Raw genomic sequence first — 21,822 nt, forward strand, 5'->3', positions numbered from 1 at the left:
CAGAAAACCTAGCTCAGACCCTACAGGTTCCCCGATTGTCGGTTCAGTTTCTGTGAGCCCCTGTGGGTCCTGGTTAGTTGGTTCAGTGGGCCGGGTTCTTGTGATGTCTTGACCACTCTGGCTCTTATAATCCTTTCTCAATCTCTTCTGCAGGATTTTCTGGACTGCACCTAATGTTTGCTGTGGGTCTCTGCATTTGCTCCCATGAGTTGCTGAATGAAGCCTCTCTGACAGTTATGTTAGACACTGATCTGGATCCAGAAGTGACTGGTTCAAGTCCATATATTTCATTACGAAGACTCTTCACTAGGGTCACACTTCTGGATGGTTTTAAGTCTCAACTTGACAATCAATGAAAACCACATCCTCTTAATTCACTAACATTAACTCTCAGAGCATACACACCACACCCATTCAAATACCTTCTCCCCCTCTCTCAACGGCAAAGGAAGGGCTGAAGGCTGTAGAGCTCAGAAAAACTGTCTTAAGTGGGAGGCAGAACATCTGTAGTGGATCACACAAGAAGTCACATGAGGCACAGACATTTCTAGTGTCACTATGAAATGACTATGGTGTCATAATCAGGAGAAACTGTTTTGGAGTCTTTGGGGGCAGAGGCAGAAGTCCTTTGCTATGGCAATTTCCTAGAGGTTCCTTAAGCTATGCCTGCCACATTTTGGTCTTGGGGTGTTCTTTTTATAGTCCCAGGTGCAAGGTTTGATTGATAAATGCACATGCCTGCTCCTTCTGGTTTGATATTTTCATAGGTGTTATTATTTATTGGCATAAAATAAATGATCAGTTTGTGCCTCCTGGAGTACTGGCAGATGGCGGGCGCTTACCTGTATAAACAAGATTCAGAGCTAAGTTCAAGGCTCTTGGTTTGTCAAATGGAGCTACTCAAGGATAGGCAGAACCTGAAAATGGCTATTCTATACAACAAAGTGACTCAGAGCAGGCCCAGCTTATTCTTCAGATGGAATGAAAGATAACTATTAGCATAAATATGGAGAGGTTTGGTCGGCAGTGGAACACGGAGACGAATTAACCCTGGTGTAGCACAGACAGCCCCACAGGTATTGATGAGAATCCTGGGCTGGTCTAGGCTGACAAGAGTAGTGGCTTTCACCATCCATCTTTGCAAATGAAGACTGGACCTTCGATGACTGAATGAGTTCAGGTCTGGAATGACACAGGTAGGGTTTCCAAGCATGTGAATCCTGCCAGAACCTGACTTGCAGGCTGCATTCACCTTCACTTCTACAGCCAGGCTTCCAAGAAACTGGAGACGATAGAACCACTGGCCTAGAGCGCTCCAACAAAGGGGGTCGGTTGCAGGGCCCGTGTGTGTGTGTGTGTGTGTGTGTGTGTGTGTGTGTGCGCGCGCGCGAGAGAGAGAGAGAGAGAGAGAGAGAGAGAGAGAGAGAGAGAGAGAGAGAGAGGAGAGACACAGAGAGGAAAGAGTCAGAGAGGATGGAGACAGAAATAGACACAGAAAGACAGAGAAAGAGAGGAAAGAAACAAAAAAAGAAGAAACAGAGTAGACACACAGAGGAGAGAGAGAGAGAGACAGAGACGCAGACACACAGAGAAATAGAAAGAGAAGAGACACACACAGAGAAAGAAAGACAAGGAAAGAGAAGAAAAGGAGACAAGAGGGAAGAGACAGAGACAGAAGGGACACAGAGAGAGAGACAGGAGAGAGAGAGTGTGGGAGAGAGAGAAGAGAGACTTAAGAGAAAGAGCCTCTGGCACTACTGTAACAGTTGGGGGGGGGACATAGGACAGGGGCGGAGCTTAAGAATGCCATGGCGACTCTCTTTTCAAATCGCCGTCATCAGACACTGCCGGCAGGGGTGGGACCTGTGACAGCCACGCCTCCGAGCGGTCTTCCGCCGCTCTGTGACGCCATCAGCAGGCGACACTCGGGGGCGGGGCGCCGCCCTGGGGTGCTGCGGCCCTGGCTGGAAGTGAGTGGACCCGGCTGGGAGACGCGGAGTTGAGTCTAGCTGGCGGGGCTGGCCTGAGCATGGCGGACCAGATCCCTCTGTACCCGGTGCGCAGCGCGGCGGCCGCCTCAGCCAGCCACAGACGCGCGGCCTACTACAGCGCCACCGGGCCCGGGCCGGGTGCCGACCGGCGCGGCAGGTAACCTCGGGCCCGATCCTTCCCGGCGCCGCGGGTCGTCCCCGCCGCCCGTGGTCCGTGAGGGGTCGCCGAGCCGGGCGTCCGCCAGGCCGCGGACTCCAAAGCCAAGGGCGGCGGGCTGAGCCGCGCCCAGGCGCTCAGGGACGCCGCTCCGCCTCTCCCGTGCGTCGGGAGTCCCAGAACTTATCGTGTGGGAGAGCTGGCCGAGGTGACAGGTGCAACTCATGTTGAGTGTGAAAAGCACGTCTTCTGAGTGTCACTGATTTTTCCCGACGCGAAGCGCTTATTAGGCCCACTTTGTCCTGAGCCACGAGTGTACGGCACAGTACTTTCTGTTAACAGCTGTTTTGGAGGGTAGACACGGATTATTTAGAGAGGGGCCATAGTTTATCAATGCAGTTAAAATGTGCAGACCTTGCTTCAAGCGGAAGTCTCATACTCATATATAATATCTTACACAAAGAAAGTAATACTGTGGTTTATAAAAGAAACTTTAAAGTGGAGAGTTAATTACCTCGTAGTTACCAATACCTTTGTATTGAAGAAACAGTCCTTAGTACGAAGAAGAAAAATGTAGATATCACTGAATAGCTAGTCCCTTCCGAATCAGAGCTTTTGAAAACTTTTTAGGTTGAACATTATTTTTCTGTTTAAAAACAAGGTCTCACTGTGTATCCTTGGCTGGCCTGGAACTGGCTCTGCAGAGCAGACTGTTCTCTAAATCATGGAGCTCCATCTGCCTTTGCCTCCCCTAGTGCTGGGATTAAAGGCATGTGTCACAACACCCTGCCAGATTTGTTTTTATGGAAATTATTGAGTATACTGCAAGGGTCATCAGGCTGGACACTAAGGACTATTGGAAGCCGAGTGACTAACAGGGCAAGTGTTCGAATGATGTTAGAGAACTGATTTGGATCTTGTCCATGTACTTAACTACTGTGACCTGGGGTCGTTTCTTTTCTCTAAGCCCCAATTTCCTCATCTTTAAATTGGTGGTTCATATATTTTACTCTTATGGGAACACTGGTTGTTAGGTGCTCCTTTTCAGAGTGCTTAGCGTCGAAGAAGTGGATGCACCAAGCCACCATTTCTCCCATTCTCTTTGATGGTACCCAGAAGAGAACTGCATTAGTAGTTTTATAAGTGATTCAATTTTAGGAAATTTGGAGATATGCAGCCTTTTAAATTCATTCTTGTCATATTTTGGGTCTTTTTGTTGTACATATTCTGAAGCTCTACTGTTTGATACCTACATACTGACTGATGACTCCTGAGAGTCAGTGTCTAATGCTGGTGTTTTGGTTTTATGATTATGTAATACTCTTTGTTTCTGATTATTTTCTTTCTTTGTTCAGTTTGTCTAGGTCATCCCCCACTCTTTTCTTCTTTCCTTCCTACCTTCGTTCGTTCCTTCCTTCTTTCTTTCTTCCTTTCCTTTCCTTTTCTTTTTCTTTCTTTTTTTTTTTTTTTTTTTTTTTTTGAGTCAGGGTCTGACACTGTAGAGCAGTGGCCTAAAACTCCTTATCCTCCTGTCTCCACATCCCGAGTATTGAGATTACAGGCATACACTATCATGCCTGGCTCAGTACTTTTTGAAATAGGTATCTGAAGCCATTAATCTTCAAGCTGATTTTCCGTACGTTAGAACCTAAGTGTAGCGTTTTAACTTTCCATTTCTCATTTTCATCCTTTTCTGGCTGTCTTTTGGGTTATTTGAACAAACTTCTTTTGAGGCAGGCTCACTTTGTAGACCAGGCTAGCCCAGACTAGTCTTTTGCACTCATAGAACTGTTTTGACTCGTGTAGAGTGTTTTTCAGTGCCTCTTCCTGTGTTGCAGATACTTAGAGTGGCTCTAGATATTGTAGTATATATACGTACAGTGCACCACAGTATACTATATTTAAGTGTAATATTTACCTCTTTATGTCCCTTTAGCCAATTCCTTGGCAATGTACTTGTAATGTTCATTGTAAGTTTTGCATTTTGAAAGTATACAGATGTTTCTCTTGCATATATTGGAAGCCCACATCTGACACTGTTGTAGCTTTTGCTTCATCTCTCAGTTTAGAAACCTCAAGAAGACAAAGTTTCTTGCATTGAGTCATATTTTTGCCCTTTCTGTTGACTGCCCATTTTCTGATATTCTAGAATTTCTTATTTCTGCTCCATTTAAACAATTCTGTAGTGATTCTTTGGGAGTAGGTGTGTTGAAAATAAGTTCTCTTAGTTTTCCTTCATCTGAGGAGGTCTCTGTTTCCCCAACATTCCTGAAGGCCAATTTCACCAGTATAATAACTACCCCCGTACACTTTTACTTCGTGTGCTTTCAGGTGGATGTATTATACACAGCATGCTTTGAAAATATTAAATGCAAATTTCCAGAAATAAGCAGTTTAGATGTGCTGCTCTGGATAATGCATGAAGTCTCTTAGCCCATCCTGTCTGAGATGTGAGCCATCCCTTCTGTGCTCTGTCTCTATTACCTGACGATTAACCACTTGAACATTGCCTCTACTGTTGTTGTGTTGACTGTCATGCAACTTCAGTGTTTAAATAATTCCCATTTACCCAATAGTGTTCCCAAGCACAAAAGAAATGAATGTGTCAATCTCTTTAGACATGTATTGTTATTAAATTGTATTATAGGTGTATATGTATAGGAAAAATCATAGCCATGTGTATTGTTTGGTACTGTGTGTTTTCAGACATCCACCAGGAGGCATTCCTGGAGGAAAAGGAAAAGAACTATATTGGAAATGAGAACGACAATTCTTTCAGCGTCTGAAAAAGTTACGCCACAGAGAGCTCGTGGTTCTGATGAGCAATCCGTTGTCAGCTGAGTTGCTTTCTCTCTCTAGATGGGATTTCTTTTAAAGAAAGATCAGTAGTTTGATAGTATGAGTTTTTCATGGATTTCTTTTGGTTCATCCTTTTAATTTTTGTCCTTGTGGGAATACTTTTGAGCCTCTTTCTCTGGCATTTCTTTATCTGTGGCATTGGTAATACTTGAAGTTTTTCCTTGTGTTGTTTCCAGGCCCCAAGTGTCTCATTTGCTTGAGGTCCATTTCCTGTTCTATTGGCCAGTTCTTCTGTCTCAAGTTAGCCGGTCCTCCCCTCTATTCTGCTCGCCTTTTCATCTTTAAATTCCACTTGGTTTTTCTTTATGTTAGCTCTCTGTGGGGATTATTTTTGCATTTATTATTCATATATTCACAGTTGCCCACTGAAGCTTGTGTATGTATGTAATGTATATGTTCTTGTGGGTGTATCCATATGTTCATGTATATGTATTTATGTGTATGTGTGTGTGTAGGCCAGAAATCTATTTGGGTATCCTTCCTTCCTTTTTTTTTTTTTTTTTTTTTTTTTTTTTTGTGTGTGTAGTTCTGTCTGTCCTGGAACTTTTTGTGTCGACCAAACTGGCCTTGAACGCATAGAGGTCCACCTGGCTCTACCTTATTTCCTGAGGCAGCATCTCTCATTGAATCTGGACTCACCATTTGGCTAGGTTGGCTGAACAATGAGCTCAAATGTTCTGCCTGTCTTCAAGTCCTCATCTCTAGGGTTAGAGACGTGCTGCTTCTGGCTTTTATGTGGATGGTAGGGATCCAAAATTAAGTCCTCATACTTTTTATGGCAGGCAGTTTACCAACTGTGCCATCTGCATAGCTTCCCATTTTCTTAGTTCGTGTTTCTATTTCTGGGAAGAGACACCATGACCACAGTAACTCTTTTTTTAAATAATTTATTTTTATTTTATGTGCACCGTTGTTTTGCCTGCATATATGTCTGTGTGAAGATGCTGGATCCCTGGAACTGGAGTTAGAGACAGTTGTGAGCTGCCATGTGGGTTCTGGGAATTGAACCCAGATCTTCTGGAAGAACAACTAGTGCTCTTAACCACTGAGCCATCTCTCCATCCCCACAGTAACTCTTATAAAACAAAACATTAAATTGAGATTGTTGCTTACAGTTCAGAGGGTTAGTCCATTATCATCATGGCAGGGAGCATGGTGGTGTACAGGCAGAAAAGGTTCTGGCTGCATTTTTATCAAAAGGAAATAGGAAATTGTCTGTGACAGTGGTTGGTTTCTTGAGCATAGGAAATCTCAAATCCTGCCCCTACAGCGATACACATCCTCCAACAAGGCCACATCTCCTGCCATTCTCTGTGAGATAATGGGGCCACATTCAAACTACCACACCAGCTAAGCATTTTTTAGTGATAGATTTTTAAAATTCATGTCAGAAAATTTTGTGATATAATTTTGATGCTAACATCTCTGGATTTTCTTTTTTTCATTCAAATTGAGTTTTTTTTTTTTTCTTCCGTCCCTTCTTATTTTCTTTTCATTGCATCCTGGACACTGGATATGTGATAAGACTTGAACCTTGTTTAATCCTCCAGTTTTACCAGACTTCCTGTGGTATCATCTTAGTACCTGGGGAATGGTGAGACACTGCCTTGAATGGCCAGGTTCCCTACATAGCTCCTGAGTGGGCAAGAGTGTTCTGTTTGCTCCCATTTGAAATTCCCACTAGTCTTGTTGGCTTGGGAGAGGAGTGTCTGGTTACTGAAGCCTGAATGCCCCACAGCCTTAAGGTCTTTATATCTGGAAAGTGGTCTGGGTTCTTCATACACCCTATTTCCTCCTTTCTTCCCTCTTCTCACCCTCCTCCACTGTGTGTGCCTCTGTGTGTGCGCGCGCGCGCGCGCGCGCGCGCGAGAGAGAGAGAGAGAGAGAGAGAGAGAGAGAGAGAGAGAGAGAGAGAGAGATTTTAAATAAACCCAAGGACTGATTTGCTGCCAAACCCCTTGTCACCAGTGCATTCCTTCAGCTCTACTCTTTCATTTACAAAGTACTTTTTTGCTGGGTGGGCGGTGGTGGTGCACGCCTTTTGTCCCAGCACTCCAGAGGCTGAGGCAGAGGCAGGTGGATTTCTGTGAGTTTGAGGCAGCCTGGTCTACAAAACCAGTTTCAGGTTAGCCATGGCTCTTACATAGAGCAACCTTGTCTCTAAAAACCAGTAAAGAAGGAAGGAAAGAAGGAAGGAAGGAAGGAAGGAAGGAAGGAAGGAAGGAAGGAAGGAAGGAAGGAAGGAAGGAAGGAAGGAGAAAATCACTTTTATTATGTATTTCTTGTTGTTTATATTTTGATATTTGTATATTTGTCATCCCATACACATCACTAATTTTAAGTGTACAGTTTTTTGCTTTTTAGCTCAGTCATAGATCTATGCAGCCATTACTGGTCAGTGCTGGAGCATTATCATCATCCCCAGCAAACAGACAAGCGAACAAACTGCTTTGTGCCCTGTACCCTTAACCGTACCCCAGCCACCTCAGCCTTCATCTTCATACCCTTCATTCTGAGTCATTCGGATCTATAGGTTTTTTGTTTTATTTTTTGTTCGTGTGAGGTTTTGATTTCTCTTGAATAGAAAAAGTAAAGCATCTGTTGGTTTTGTGTCTTGTTTCTCTGTTTTAAGTGATGACTGATTTACTCAGATTAGCTTTATAGCTGGAAGATGACTGAATGACAGTGAACATCAAGATGTTGTTTGCCCATGTTCGTTAGTACTTTTTCTTCGAGTTTCCCAGTGTTGGAGTTATTGGCCCTGCTTAGAGGCACTTGCCATATTATAATAGCTAAATTTCATTCTTTAATAAGAGACTCATGCTGAGAACAGATGGGTGTTGTCTGGTTATCTGCAAAATATTAGTGTTTCTTGGTGTATGTAACACAGATTTTTATAATGCTAGCTTTCTTATTTTGATGATCTATACATAATTTCTTTTGAATTCTAAAAGTTTCATGATTATGATGATTTAATATTTTAGTAATTATAAAGATGAAATTTTTTGCTGTGATAATTACAGCTAAAGGGATCTGGCTCATTTGTGGTGTTGGGGATGAGCCCAAGACTCCGTCAGGAGCACTCAGCCTCACGGTGTGTCTTAAGATGGTGCTTTTCTGCTTGCTCTTCGGCCCGTGCTTTTTTGGGGAGGAGATTTTAGAATTTTTTTGTAGAAGTTAACAGAGAATTTCTCTGGAAAGGGATCCATAGTTCAACTTGAAAACAAGAAATTCTTTACACTTTTCAGAGTAGGCATGCTTCAGTTAGTTTTTTCACATCTGAAGTATTAGTATGAAGATAGAATTGAGTCCATAATAATTATAGGCAACTAGAATTTATGTCCTGAGCTAACAGGTCATAGCCCTTAACATTTCTGTATTTGTATTTATTTTTGTCTTTAATAGTGGATATTATGTCATTAATTATAGTTCAAAAGTTTCTATGTATAATATTGGTATAATTTCTTATTCTAAGAATTTTATAGGACTTTTTAGAAATCACTAATACATTGGGACTGGAGAGATGGCTCAGTAGTTAAGAACACTGGGGGCTCTCCTGGAGGAGATTGATTCCCAGCACCTATGGCAGCTCACAACCATCTGCTAATACAGTCCCAAGGATTCCAATGCCCTCAATTGGCCTCATGAGCACCAAGCATACACGTGGTACGCATACATACATGGCAGGTAAAACACCCATACACAGAAGAAAATAATAAAAAATTTAAAAGACAAACCCAACCCTACTAGTTTAATGTTGTGGTTACTTCCCAGCTCAAGGGACTGGCTAGCCTTTCTCCTTGTGCTTGTTATTTCAGCCAGGACCATGGCATTTCTTCCTGGTACTGTTTCCCTTGTTCCTTTGATGACGGTGCTGGTCAGTACTGCCTACCATTAGTCTAGTTTTAGTCTGTTGGTAAAAGGCAGACGTTGCTCTCTAGGGCTACGTGGTTCAGTGTCAAGGTGCTTTAATGCCAGCATGTCTTGCTTTTTCTGGGTGGCACAAGACCATGAGAGAGCCAGCCTCCTCTATGATCCCATTCGGCCTTTTTGAGGGTGACTCACACAGGAGTACCTTGGGTTAGGTCCTGTCCTGACACTGAGACATTAAGCTTCTGTCACACATTTGGAGAGGCTCAAAATAAAAGCGGAATACCCACACTTTAATAATCATGTCTGATCTCTAGTGACCCATAGTACCTTACAAAGACATTTGGAGCTCAACACCCATGACCGAGGTACCTTACAGAAATGACCACGAGACAGAAGTGACCAGACTCAAAAACAACTTAAGGTATAAAATTTACTACTCAGCAAGATAATGAGATGCCTGCCAGTTCACCCGCATGTAGATAGATCTCAGATGACTGACCCATAGTTAGGAGACCAAGCAGTTTCCCTCCAACAGCAATAAAAGAATTTCAACCACCCCATGGCTTGATAAACTCTCTTGCTTTTTGTCATTGTTTCTTTATGTCTTTCCATGCACTTGGTGAATTCTTTGTAGTAATTGTGCCTCTACTTCCGTAAGCCATTTTTCATGGCCAAGGGGCAGAGCATTCCAGCCTTCGAACCCTTTTCTTCTGCTCATACAGGCTGGAGAGGCTTAGTTTCTCAGCCGCTTCTTACTAATGACTCGTTAGTGGCACAATTGAACTCCTCGGCTCCATTTAACAGGATATATGCAATTTACTTATATAGCACTTACTTGTTTTGTTGTTTTTCTACTTTGTTAGTGTGCAGGAAAAGGAGGTTATTTTTTCTAAAGTTTTGAGCATTAGGTTTACTTTAAATTTCTTTAATATAAATTCTCAAGAATAGTTTGAAACAGCAGAGCTTCAGACACTTAAGGTAACAGGTGAGTGGGAGGTAGCCACCGCTCTGGCCTTCTCTCTCTGAGGTCTGTGGAAACTGCGTGCCCTTCAGTACTTGAGCAGTCGGTCACCGCCTGTGGCAACAGCTGAGGTGGCACGTCCTCCTTGAATGAGGCAGTACACTTGGGTCTGTGTCAGCTCTTGTTTTCTTTGTTCGCATTGTTTTTACTCATTTTAAAAATGTTTCCAGAATTATACTTAATTGCTGGAAACGTTGATTTCTCTTGAGTGACAAACCAATTAAATGTGTATGACACCAGGCAACAAAGACACTTAGGATTCTCTGCTTATCCTGCCTCTGGGAAAAAAATACATTATTCATCATCTTATTGTTTTTAAATACTGAGGTAAAATTTTCAATACAATAGGAAAATTGCTTTGGAGAGGGAACAAATTGCTTGCCAGTTCAAAGGCTGCATTACTAGACTTGGTATTGCTCAGAGTGAGCTTCCGGAGCCCATCACACTGCTCTTCCAGCATTCAGATCGGTAAGAATGCAACTCTTGCAACGTGATCATTGAGAGAACCTTAATGAAAAAAATACACTAAAAACTCTTATGTATATTAGCTGGTGTTTTGAATTTTGATTGTAATTTGAATAAATATTCATTTTTCTAGTTTATTTAGAATGTAGTTTATCTACAATGTAATTTGAATCTAGTTTATTTAGAATCTAGTTTATCTACAATATGGAGCCCCTAAGATGAGCTGACAGTTTGATTGGTAGAGAGGATGTTTAAAGTGGGAGAAAATAGATGCCATTTCTTTCGGTGTACTTACACTTCACAGAGGTCTTCCACGTCATCACCCTTGGTGGCAATGAGGGCAGGGGAGCTGTAACCCTGCACTGTTGCCTGAAGCCTCATGAGTTCCTTGTAGAGATCTCTGTCGCTGAGTCGGATGCTCGACTGCTGCAGAAAAGAATTTCAGGCCAAGTTAACAAGAAGTAGCGTCAGACTTGAGGTTTGAATACAGATTTAAGCTCGACGTTTAGAACATAGGACAGGTCTAAGAAGAGCTCTAGGCACATGCCTTTAGTCCCAGGATGTACAAGGTAGAGGCAGACTGGTCTCTTGAGTTTCAGGCCAACCTGGCCTTTATATAGTGAGGCACTGTCAAAGAAAAGAAAAAAAAGTAAAATAGTTTTGGGCCAGTGAGAGGGTTCTTTAGGTTAAGTTCTTGCTGTGTAAGTCGAGGAGATGGGAGGAAAACCAGTTCCTAAAAAGGGTCCTTCTGACCTGCACATGTGCACAGACATGTGTACACATGTGTAATATTAAATAAGACATCAAGAAGGTAGTATTACATATCCAGAAGTGTGCATGGGCTTCTCAAAACGTTGAAGTTTCTCACTAAAAGCTATTCACATGATTTTGTGGCTTTTGAAATTATAGTACTTTAAGAATCTAAAAGATTTAGTAAAGAGTAAGTTTTGGTAAACTTACCTAAGGCATCTTTATTGAGGAAATGAGGTCGTGGGTTGGGAGTGTGGCTTAGTTGGTTAGAGTGTTTGCTTGCCTCTCATGAAACTGAACATAGTGAACTGGAGGCCAGTTTGGGCTACTTGAGACAGTGTTTTAAAAACATCACCCTAACCCGTCTTAAATCCCAAACAAGAGTGATATCTTAAGGTGGCTTCTGAGGTGTATTGATCATCTATAGACTCATAAGATAAAAGCATAGGTCACAGAGGGCTAAGCAATACTCTTATTTATAGACAGGTCATAAGGAAACCAAGACATGTTTTTACTGATGACATGGTTCCTAATCTGGTTTGGGAGACCCTCTTGATTTTCAGTCTGCAAGGGTTAGGAGCCCCTTTCCTTTCTCATGATTCTTTAGATTTTCTCTGTTTTTTTTCCCCTCATGTACCAGCAATATGATAATCCATTTTGGATGTGTGTGTGTTATTTTACATGTATGAATACTTTGTCTGCACGTATGTATGCAAGTACCATGTGTGTCTTGGCGCCTATAAAAGCCAGAAGAGGGTGTCAGATTTCCTGGAACTGGAGTTATGGACAGTTGTGAGCAACCATGTGAGTGCTGGGAACTGAACCTGGGTCTTCTGCAAGAGCAGCAAGTGCTCTTAACCACTGAGCTATCACTTCAGCCTTCCGCTGTGTATTTGGTCATGGGTATTAAAACCTTTTCTATTTCCTTGGCTCCTCTTTCAAACAGCCAGTGCATTTCTGGTTACCTTTGCAGATCAATTTCTGCACATTTATTTCTATGGATAATGTGAACCTGCAGTTATGGTTGCAGAGGCAGTAAGGTCTCAAGTGAGTTCTAGGCCAGCCTGACCTAGTCAGGCCCTATCTCAAATAGCAACAGCAGAAGAATTACTTTGTCCTCTTGACAAATAAGGCAAAGCATGTTTTTAAAGTCCTTTTTGGAAACAAATTATTCTCAGGCTTAGAGCTGCTAATAAATAATGATAATTGAAATGAGAATAAAACTCCATTCTGATGCTTCCCTGGCAGTCTGTGTCTTGTCCATGCTATGTGTCACGACCCTCTCTTTTCTATAAACATGGCAAGAACAGTTTTCTATAAACATGGCGAGAACAGTTTTCTATAAACATGGCAAGAACAGTTTTCAGAGTAGTATGGCTTTGTCAGTTTAGATTTGCTTTGTATCAGTTTATTGCGTGTGCTTTGAAGATGCATCTCCAATACTTGCACATTGCTGCTCCAATACCTCTCCCTCAACTTCAAGATCCCTGCTCTCTCTGGTCAGTGGTGGTGAACTCCTTTAATTCCAGCACTTGGGAAGCAGAGGCAGGAGGATCTCTGTGGGTTCGAGCCCAACCTGGTCTACAGAACGAGTTCCAGGACAGGCTCCAAAGCTAAAACAGAAACCCTGTCTCGAAAACAATAACAACAATGAAGGTCTCTTCTCTTTGGTCCTTTCAGACCCTCCATTGGGTGACTGTTTCCCAGTACATAAGGAAGTACACTGCTATTTCTCTTACTACTGTAAGAAATACCTGATAAAAACAATTAAGGAAGGGAGGGTTTGCTTTGGTCCTACTGTATGGTCTGTTGTTATTGGGAGAGAGGAATGTGAGCCTCCTAGCCACATTGTGTCCAAAGTCACCAAGCAGAGAGACACAATATTGGTTGCCAGCTTGTCTTCTCCTGCTTATTCATCATGGGGCATCAGTCTATGGCATGGATGCACACACATTGAGAATGGGTTTTCCCTCTTTAACCAAACCTCCCATGAAATATTCTTCTCATGGATGTAGGCAGAGGAGGTTCTAACACCCATCAAGTTGACAACAGGGAGGCTTGTTGGGTTTGCTTTCATTCTGGATCTCTCTGTAAGTAAACTGTTAGTTTACTTGTTTTGTCCTTTGTGCTTGTAGCCGTCACATGAGCAGGGCACGTGTGCTTGTTTAATGCTGTGTGTGTTCATGCCTAGGACAAGTGTAGCATGTGTGGGCTTCATCAGGCTTGTCTAGTCTCTATGACCTGCTGACTGAAGAAGCCCTTAGGAAGTTTTTTTGCATCCTGCTTTGTAATATAAGTGACAAATATACTTTTTATTTGTCAAAGCCTTCCTGTGTTTTGACAGTGGTGACCCCAACTGTAAAATTATTTTTGTTGCTGCTTCATAACTGTAATTTTGCTACTGTTATGAATCATATATCATATCTGATATACAGAATATCTGATATACAACCCATGTGAAATGGTTGCTTGTGACCCCAAAGGGGGTCACAACCCACAGGTTGAGAAACTGCTCTATATGATTCTTTTTTAAAAAATTCTTCTTTTATTCATTCTTTGTGACTTTCGCATGAATTCCGATCCCAGTCATCTCCATCCCCTCACATCTTCTCTCTGCTCTTGCAATCTTCCCCTCAAACCAAACAAAATTTAAAAGAAAAACCAAAGACCAAACATAATAAACAAAACAACAACAGCAACAGAAGAATTTCTTTTTGGAAGCTGTAGTATAGCCTTTAGTCCTTCATCTTTGCTTGCAAGTCTTCACTGACACATGTCATTGATGTCATTGGTCTGGCTCAAGGCTCTGGCTTCTGCTACACCACTGATGCTGGGCTCTCACTGGGGCTCCTCTTGGATATCCTGTTTTGTGGAGACCCTGCTGTTTTGGAACTGTAGGTTCATCCTCTACCTGCCCCAACAGTTCATAGATGAGGTGCCAACTCACAGCCCTGGTTCTGGCTTGGTCAACCCATCAACTTTCCCTCAGTCACTACCTGGGTGAGCTCTCTAGTGCCACCTCAGGCGGCTCACCCAATGCAGCCTGCAGCAAGGAGCAGGGTCAGTTCTGCTTTCAGGACCTCAGATCCCAGTCACCCCCTACCAGTCCAGCTCTACTGTTTTGTCCAGGCAAAGTTCAGGGCCCTCTCTCTCTGGATTGCTGTAGGGGACATTTGGGTAGTCAACTCTCCTGCTGCAGTAGCCAGCGAAGGGCAGGGCCAGCTACACCAGGGCCACTGAAGAGTGGGACTGGCTCATCACAGCATGGTTCTAATGACCCCCCTGTGCTAATGTGGGCCATAAACATCAGCACAGACCCCAGCTGCAGTGTGACTACTGATCCAGACATGGCCCTTAGCTGCAGCTCAGGGCTGGATGTCACCATGGCCCTTGGTAGCAGCATGGCCCTTGGACATCAACATGGTCTCAGGTAGCTGACCAGACCCCCTGGACATCCACAGAGCTCTCGGTGGTAACAGAAGCCACGGACATTAACTCAGACCCTGGCTTCTATAGGGCCATGTGTCCATACATGGCTAATGGCAACAGCCCTGGCGTGATCTGTGAATGAATTAAGTAGAATGTGGTTGGATAGAGGTTTTGTTTTTCCTTGTTTTTGTTTGATTATTAGATTTTATTAGTGATCTAAGCCTTTTAAGTAACAGTGGCCTTTTTAGTCCTGGCTGATTAAGGAACTGTTCTGGGGGGCTGGAGAGAGAGGACGCACCTGAATTCAGTTTGCAGCACATGTTGGGCAGCTGACAACCCTGTGTAACTCTAGTTCCAAGGGCTCTGATGCCTACTCCTGGCCTCCCACACTTAAGTGGCACAGTCACACACATATATACATGAATAAAAATTAATCTGTAAAAAGTATTTTAGTTGTCTTCGTACAGCTATTTAGCTTTCTTTTGAGTGGTCTTCATGTTATGTCTTTTTCACTGTTTTTTAATTTTTTAACACTACATATTCCTGTATTTAAGGTTCTTCCTTGAGGAAGTGATTTTTGTACTCCAGAGTTTTTTGGCACTACACAAAGACATTGTTGGGGCATTTTTATTGTCTCCACAAGGGGTGATGCTGCTGGTATTTAGGACCTAGAACTAGGGATGCTCTAGAACATTCTGTATGCACAGAACAACACTTCACAATAAGGATATGTGGTCACAATGTAAATTATGCCCCTGTTGAGAAGCCCCACTCTGAGGGTTGCAGTAGCCATCATTAACTTAACAGTGTTCCTTGAACAGTGTCTGCTAACACCTCGTGTAAAACTAGAGGACCTTTGTTCCTTGTTATTCTACTTTTACCAGTTGTCTTCGCGTTTTGACGTTGGAAACTTAACTACACAGTGCTGCCATTTTTACATTTAGTCCTGCATATTCCTAAAGAACTTCTTGTTGTTCTTGATCTTATAGTTCTCATTTTCCTTTGGATACTATTTTTATCTTGGAACTTTGCTTAGCATTCTTGTAGGGCAGAGCTGCAGACAAAATGTTGTCTTGGCTTTCCCTTATCTGAGAATGTTTTGTTTTGTTGGAATAGCATTCTATCTGGCATGAACTAAAGTTTCCATGAACAAATGTAAAGGCACATCTGTTGAAGAAGCTGTGAAACTGGATGACTGACAAGAATGCAGTGGCTGCAGAGGGTCAGAGTGATGCGCACCCCACGTTACCTGGACTCTTTGTTCCTTTAGTAACGGTTTACTTCACCTTGTGGGTCCCACCTAATACTCTGTAACATTTTAAAATTTGTGTTTTTAAACAGTTTGGAAGATTTTTCCTACTCCTCTGCCCTCCGTTCATTCCCTTCTACTTAGTCTCTTCCCACTTTGATGTCTCCTGTTGCTCTCTTCCCCTCCTCAACACCTTTTCCTCCTCTTGCGGTCCACCTTCTAGCAGTATAGCCTCCATACTGTGTCTGCTTACATAGAGAACATGCTGTTTCTATCTGAGCTGTCTCGTGCTATACTACTTTCCATTCCATGCATTTTCTTGCCAGTTTTCTTTTTCTTTTGCAGCTGAAATAAATTCTGCTGTGGCATACATGTATTACAAGGAGAGGTGGCTTGTTTGTCCTGATCACCGACTAGCTTACACCTGAAATAATCACACAGAAACTATATTCATTAAAACACTGCTTGGCCCATTAGCTCTAGTTTCTTACTGGCTAATTCTTACATCTTAATTTAACCCATTTCTATTAATCTATGTATCTCCATGTGCCAGTGGCTTACTAGGAAAGATTCAGCATGTCTGACTCTGGCAGCTCTATGGCGGCTCCCTGACTCTGCCTTCTTCCTCCCAGCATTCCGTTTAATTTTCCCCACCTACCTAAGTTCTACCCTATCAACTAGGTCAAGGGAGTTTATTTATTCATTAACCAATGAAAGCAACACACAAACAGAAAGACCTCCTACACGATACATGCACAGTGATTTCTGTAACGAGTTTTCGCTCCTCCAGCCATGAGTACAGTTTCCTTCACTGTCCCACATCCTTCACAGCGTTTGTTGTACCTTTTCTTATGCCATCCTGACTGCAGGGAGATGGGATTGTGAAGTAATTTTGAGTGGCTAACATTTAAATACGTACAGGGCATTATATTTCTGTTTTTGAGGTCGATGTGTTCATTTTGTAAGCTTATTTGTCAACTGTCAGCGCTCTCTCTCTCTCTTTCTCTCTCTCTCTCTCTCTCTGTGTGTGGCATTTCTTTATATAGTCTAGACAACCCTGTCTGTAATGGAGCTGGGAAGTGAGCTCATCCTGTAGGCTGTGTTCACTTCTATTGTTTTTATTTGCTGAGCAGAAACTTTTAAGGTTTCATCTTCTCACTATTCTTGAGGCTGTTTCCCTTGTTATTGGAAACAGTTCAGAGAGCACTTGCCTATATCTATATATTGAATTATATTTACTATTCCCTAACTTATCTTGTATCAAGTTTTTTGTTGTTGTTCTTTTGCAAAGGGAATTTATATCATTAAGTAGTAGTTTGTTTGCTTTTAACAGTGGTTTGCCTCAGGTGAAGGTAACTTAGTTTTGAGAAAACAGGTGATGATGTCTTAGTTATTTTTCTATTTCCGTGAAGAGAGAGACAGCATGACCAAGGCAGCTTATAAAAGCTTGATTATGGTTTCAGAGGGTGAGTCCATTCGTCTGTGGTCATCATGGCAAGGAGCACAGCAGTCAGGCAGGTGCGGTGCTGGAGCAGTAGCTGATCTGCAGGTTGGAGGGAGGGAGGGATGGAAGGAGAGCAGGAGAGAGATTGATTGGGCCTGGAATGGTCTTTTGAAACCTCAGAGCACACTCCCAGTGACACATCTCATCCAACAAAGCCACACCTCCTAACCTTTCACAAACAGTTCAACCAAAAAGGGACAAAACATCTCCATCCATCGCTAGATGAAGGTTCTATGGTGATATGCAAGATATTCATCAGTATGACTATAGGATAGGTTCATTTCAGGTTCCCTATCCTCAGGTGCTCAAGGAACTAACTGGGGACGTTGCCCTGGGCACCTGGTAGCCACTCCAAGTTCAAGTCTCTTGCCAACCCTTAGGTGGCTCCCTTAACTAAGATATGAGTTTCCCTGCTCCCCTATCCAACCTTCCTTTATCCCCAATCATCCCGTTTACCCCAGTTCCCCTCATCCTCTCCTTCACACTTTTCTCTCCCCATCTCCCCTCACCCCCATCCCACCCCACCCCTAAGATTCCAATTTTTTGCCCCGCAATTGGACTTTCCACAAGGCAGGAACCCTGACTGCTCTTGGGACTGGAGAGGGAGGAGAAGAGGGGTGGGGGGAGGGGGAGAGGGACGGGAGGAGGGGGAGGGAAATGGGAGGCGGGGAGGAAGCGGAAAATTTTTTTTTCAATAAAAAAAATGTTAAAAAAAATTAAAAAAAAAGAAAAAAAAGGGACAAAACATTCAAACATGAGCTTTTGGAGGCCATTCACATTCAAACCACCACAGGGGATTTGTAAAATTTAGCCTGATACTATTCTAGAAACATACAGTAACAAGACTGCTTAGCTCTCTGTTTTCCCTTTAGGTACCAGCTGGAGGATGAATCTGCCCATTTGGATGAAATGCCACTGATGATGTCTGAAGAAGGCTTTGAGAATGATGAAAGTGATTACCACACTTTACCCCGAGCTAGGATAACACGGAGAAAAAGAGGACTAGAATGGTTTGTGTGTGGTGGATGGAAATTCCTCTGTACCAGGTTCGTCTTCTGTTACTACCTGATTAGTGTGTACATGAAGAGTATGGATAGACGTTTAGTGGCTAGAGTGTTTGTGAGCTGTGTCGATCTATGTTGGTATGAAAGCTAAAGAAAATGGACCATCATGGAGTGTATTGACAACATTGTCCACATCAGAGCATGCGGGTCTGAAAGGGAAAACATAATTCTATGGTAATATGCAAGATATTCATCAGTGTGGCTATAGGATAGGGTCAGTTCAGGCGCCCTCTCCTCAGCTGCCCAAGGAACAAGCTGGGCACATCTCCTTGGACACCTGGGAACTCCTCTAGAGTCAAGTCTCTTGCCAACCCTAAAATGGCTCCCTTAATTAAGATATATACTTCCCTGCTCCCATATCCACCCTTCCTTTATCCCAACCATTCCATTCCCCCAAGCTCTTCCCATCCTCCCCTTCTCCCTTTTCTCCACCCCTCTCCCCTTAATATTCTTATTCTTAAGAAAAAAGTATTTTCTTATGCAGTCACACTCCGGTAACCAAATTAATGAAATTTACCATTATTACAATACTTTGTATATTTTTAAGCCCATATTCAATGCCGTATATTTTTGAGCAGCATTCTTTATGGTCCATTTCCCTCAATCCTTGGGATCCTTGTGTAGCATCTAGGTGGTATGCCTTTCTACTCTTGATTTTATCTGGGTCAGTTATTTAGTGTTTATCTTCTGTCTCTAGGCATTTTGAAGAAAGCAGGTGAGTTATTATGCAGAATGCTTCAAGTCTTGGTTTGTCTGATATGTGTTATTTTGAGGCTTCTGGCTGGCCGTCTGGAAATCACTCTGAGGCCCAGACTTGCCTTCAGCTTGAGGCAGTAGTCCTTTGTGCTCAGCCTCCTGAGTGCTGAACTTACAGGCATGAGACACTGCTCAGCTCTCTGATTTCCTCTGTTGTTATTTTTTGTGGCAGGGTCTTTTGTTTCTCAGGCTGGCTTCCCACTCACTGTGTAGCCAAGGATAGCCTTCCATTTCTGATCTTTCTCCTTCCATATCTTAAATGCTGCCATTATAGGCCTGTACTACCACACCTAGATTTAGCAGTGGTAGGCATCTGTCTTAGGGTTTCTGTTGCTGTGAAGAAGTACCATGACTACGAGAACTCTTGTAAAGGAAAGCATTTAATTGGGTGGCTCAGAGCTTTAGTCCATTATTATCATGGTGGGACATGACGGTATGCAGGCAGACATGGTGCTGGAGAAGTAGCTGAGAGTTCTACATCTTGACCTCACAGGCAACAGAAAGTGAACTAAGTGTCACATTGAGATACTTGAGCAAAGGAGATCTTAAAGCCTACCCCCACAGTGACACATTTTCTCCAACAAGACCACACTTACTCCAGCAAATCCACACCTCCCAATAGTGCCACTCCCTATATGATTTTGGGAACCTATTACATTCAAACGACCACAGCATCTAATTCCAGGCTTTGTGCAAATCCTCAACCAACTTAGCTACGTTCTCAGCCTCCTCTGTATCATTATATCTAGGTTGACTGATATTCTCAGTGCAATATTGTATAAGTGATGCTTTGTTCCTCTCAGGGTGTTTGATTCTTGTTTTGTTAATTTTTGGTTTTCTTTTGATTGTTTTGTTTTCTCTTACAATGATGTTAGTTTTTCTGATGGTCATTCAAAAAGTGAGTTGTTCAGTTTCCATGAGTTTTTATGCCTTCTGTTGTTTCTTTTAGGTTTAGCCAGCTTTAGTCTATGGTAGTCGGATAGGATATGAGGGGTTATTTCGATCTTTTTTCTTTTTTTCTTTTTTAATCCTTTGTTGAGATCTGCTTTGTGTTTAAATATGTGGTCAACTTTGGAGAAAGTAGCATGAACTGCTGAGAGTAGTTTTTTCTTCTGCGTTTGGGTGAAATGTTCTATAAATATCTGCTTGGTTCATTTAATTTATGATGTCATTAAGCTCTAGCATTTCTCTGTTTAAATTTTGTCTGAATGGCAAGAGCAAGGTATTGAAGTTACCCACTATCACTGTGTGAAGGTCAATGTGTGATTCTAGATGTGATAGAGTTTCTTCTATGAACTTGGGTGCCCCTGTGTTTGGTGCGTAGATGTTTTGAATTGCAATATCCTCTGGTGGACTTTTTTCTTTGATGAGTAGTGTAATGTCTTTCCCTATCTCTTTTGATGAGTTTTGGTTTGAAGTCTATTTTGTCAGGCATTAAAATAGCTGTACCTGCTTGGCTTCTTCAGTCCAGTTGCATGCAATATCTTTTTCTGTCCTTTTACCTTGAGATGATATCTATTCTTGATGGTAAAGTATGCTTTTTGGATTCAGCAGAAGGATGGATCTTGTTTTCTAAACCAGTCTGTTAGTTTGTCCTTTTTTTGTGGAGGTTGAGACTCTTAATATTGAGAGTTATCAATGACGAATATTTATTAATTCCTACTATTTTGTTATGGTGTCCCCCACAACTCCCTTGGTCTGAGATTATTTTTGGGGGTATAGTTAACCTCTTCAGACTGAAATTTTCCTTCTGGCATGCTCTGTAGAACTGGATTGCTAGATAAATGCTGTTTGAATTTGGTTTTATCTTGGAATGTTTTTCTTTCTCCATCTATTGTGATTGATAGTTTTGCTGGGTATAGTAGTCTGGGCTGGCATTTGTGGTCTTTCAGAGTTTGTAGAACCATCCATCTAAGCCCTTCTGGCTTTTGGAGTCTTCTGAATACTTCATTATTCAAAAGGGTCTTCCCTTGTTACTTAGTCTTTTTTTTTTTCTTGCAACTTTTAATATTCTTTCACTATTCTGTATGTTTATTGTTTTGATTACTATGTGCGAGGGGGAATTTCTTTTTTGGTCCAATCTATTTCGTACTTTGTATGCTTCTTGTACCTTAATAGGTAGGAGGTTTTATTTGGTTGGGGAAATTTTCTTCTATGATTTAAAGAAAATCTTTTCTATGCCTTTGACCTGGGTTTCTTCTTTTATTTCTATTATTTATAGATTTTTTTTCATAGTGTCCCAGCTTTCCTGGATGTTTAATGCCTGTTTTTTTGTTTGTTTGTTTGTTTTAATATTTTCTTTGACTGAACCATCCATTTCTTCTACCTTGTCTTCAGTGCCTGAAATTCTCTCTTCCATGTCTTGTACTCTTGGTGAGGTTTACCACTGAGGTTTTTGTTTGACTTCCTAAACTTTTCATTTCCAATTGTATTTTAGTTTGGATTTTCTTTAGTCATTCTATTTCTTTAATTCTGCCTTTATGCCTTGAATTGTTTTTATTATTTTATTCAACTATATTTTCAAGACTTCATTAAGGGATTCATTCATATCCTATTTAATGTCCTTGAGTATATTAATAATTGTTTTTTGAAGTCCTTGTGCTTCAGTTATAATGCATTTCTCAGGCTTACTGTAGTGGGTTACTGGTTTCTGGTGGAGGCATGTTGTCTTGGCTCTTGATGTTTGTGTTTCTGCATGGATTTC

General features: G+C 42.1%; 1 protein-coding gene across 3 annotated transcripts in view; it reads left to right on the plus strand.

Annotated features, from left to right (window-relative positions):
• The first annotated feature begins 1,938 nt into the window (after positions 1 to 1,938).
• Atp9b (ATPase phospholipid transporting 9B (putative)) overlaps positions 1,939 to 21,822 on the plus strand; it is a 196,040-nt gene continuing 176,156 nt past the window's right edge. For all 3 annotated transcript variants that reach the window (XM_057788553.1, XM_057788554.1, XM_057788555.1), the window contains exons 1-2: positions 1,939 to 2,148; positions 18,171 to 18,344. In XM_057788553.1, the coding sequence (XP_057644536.1) occupies positions 2,030 to 2,148; positions 18,171 to 18,344 (293 nt within the window). In that variant the 5' untranslated portion in view covers positions 1,939 to 2,029. The remainder of the gene's footprint in view (positions 2,149 to 18,170; positions 18,345 to 21,822) is intronic.

Source organism: Chionomys nivalis, chromosome 14, assembly GCF_950005125.1.
Source record: "Chionomys nivalis chromosome 14, mChiNiv1.1, whole genome shotgun sequence".
NCBI lineage: Eukaryota > Metazoa > Chordata > Mammalia > Rodentia > Cricetidae > Chionomys > Chionomys nivalis.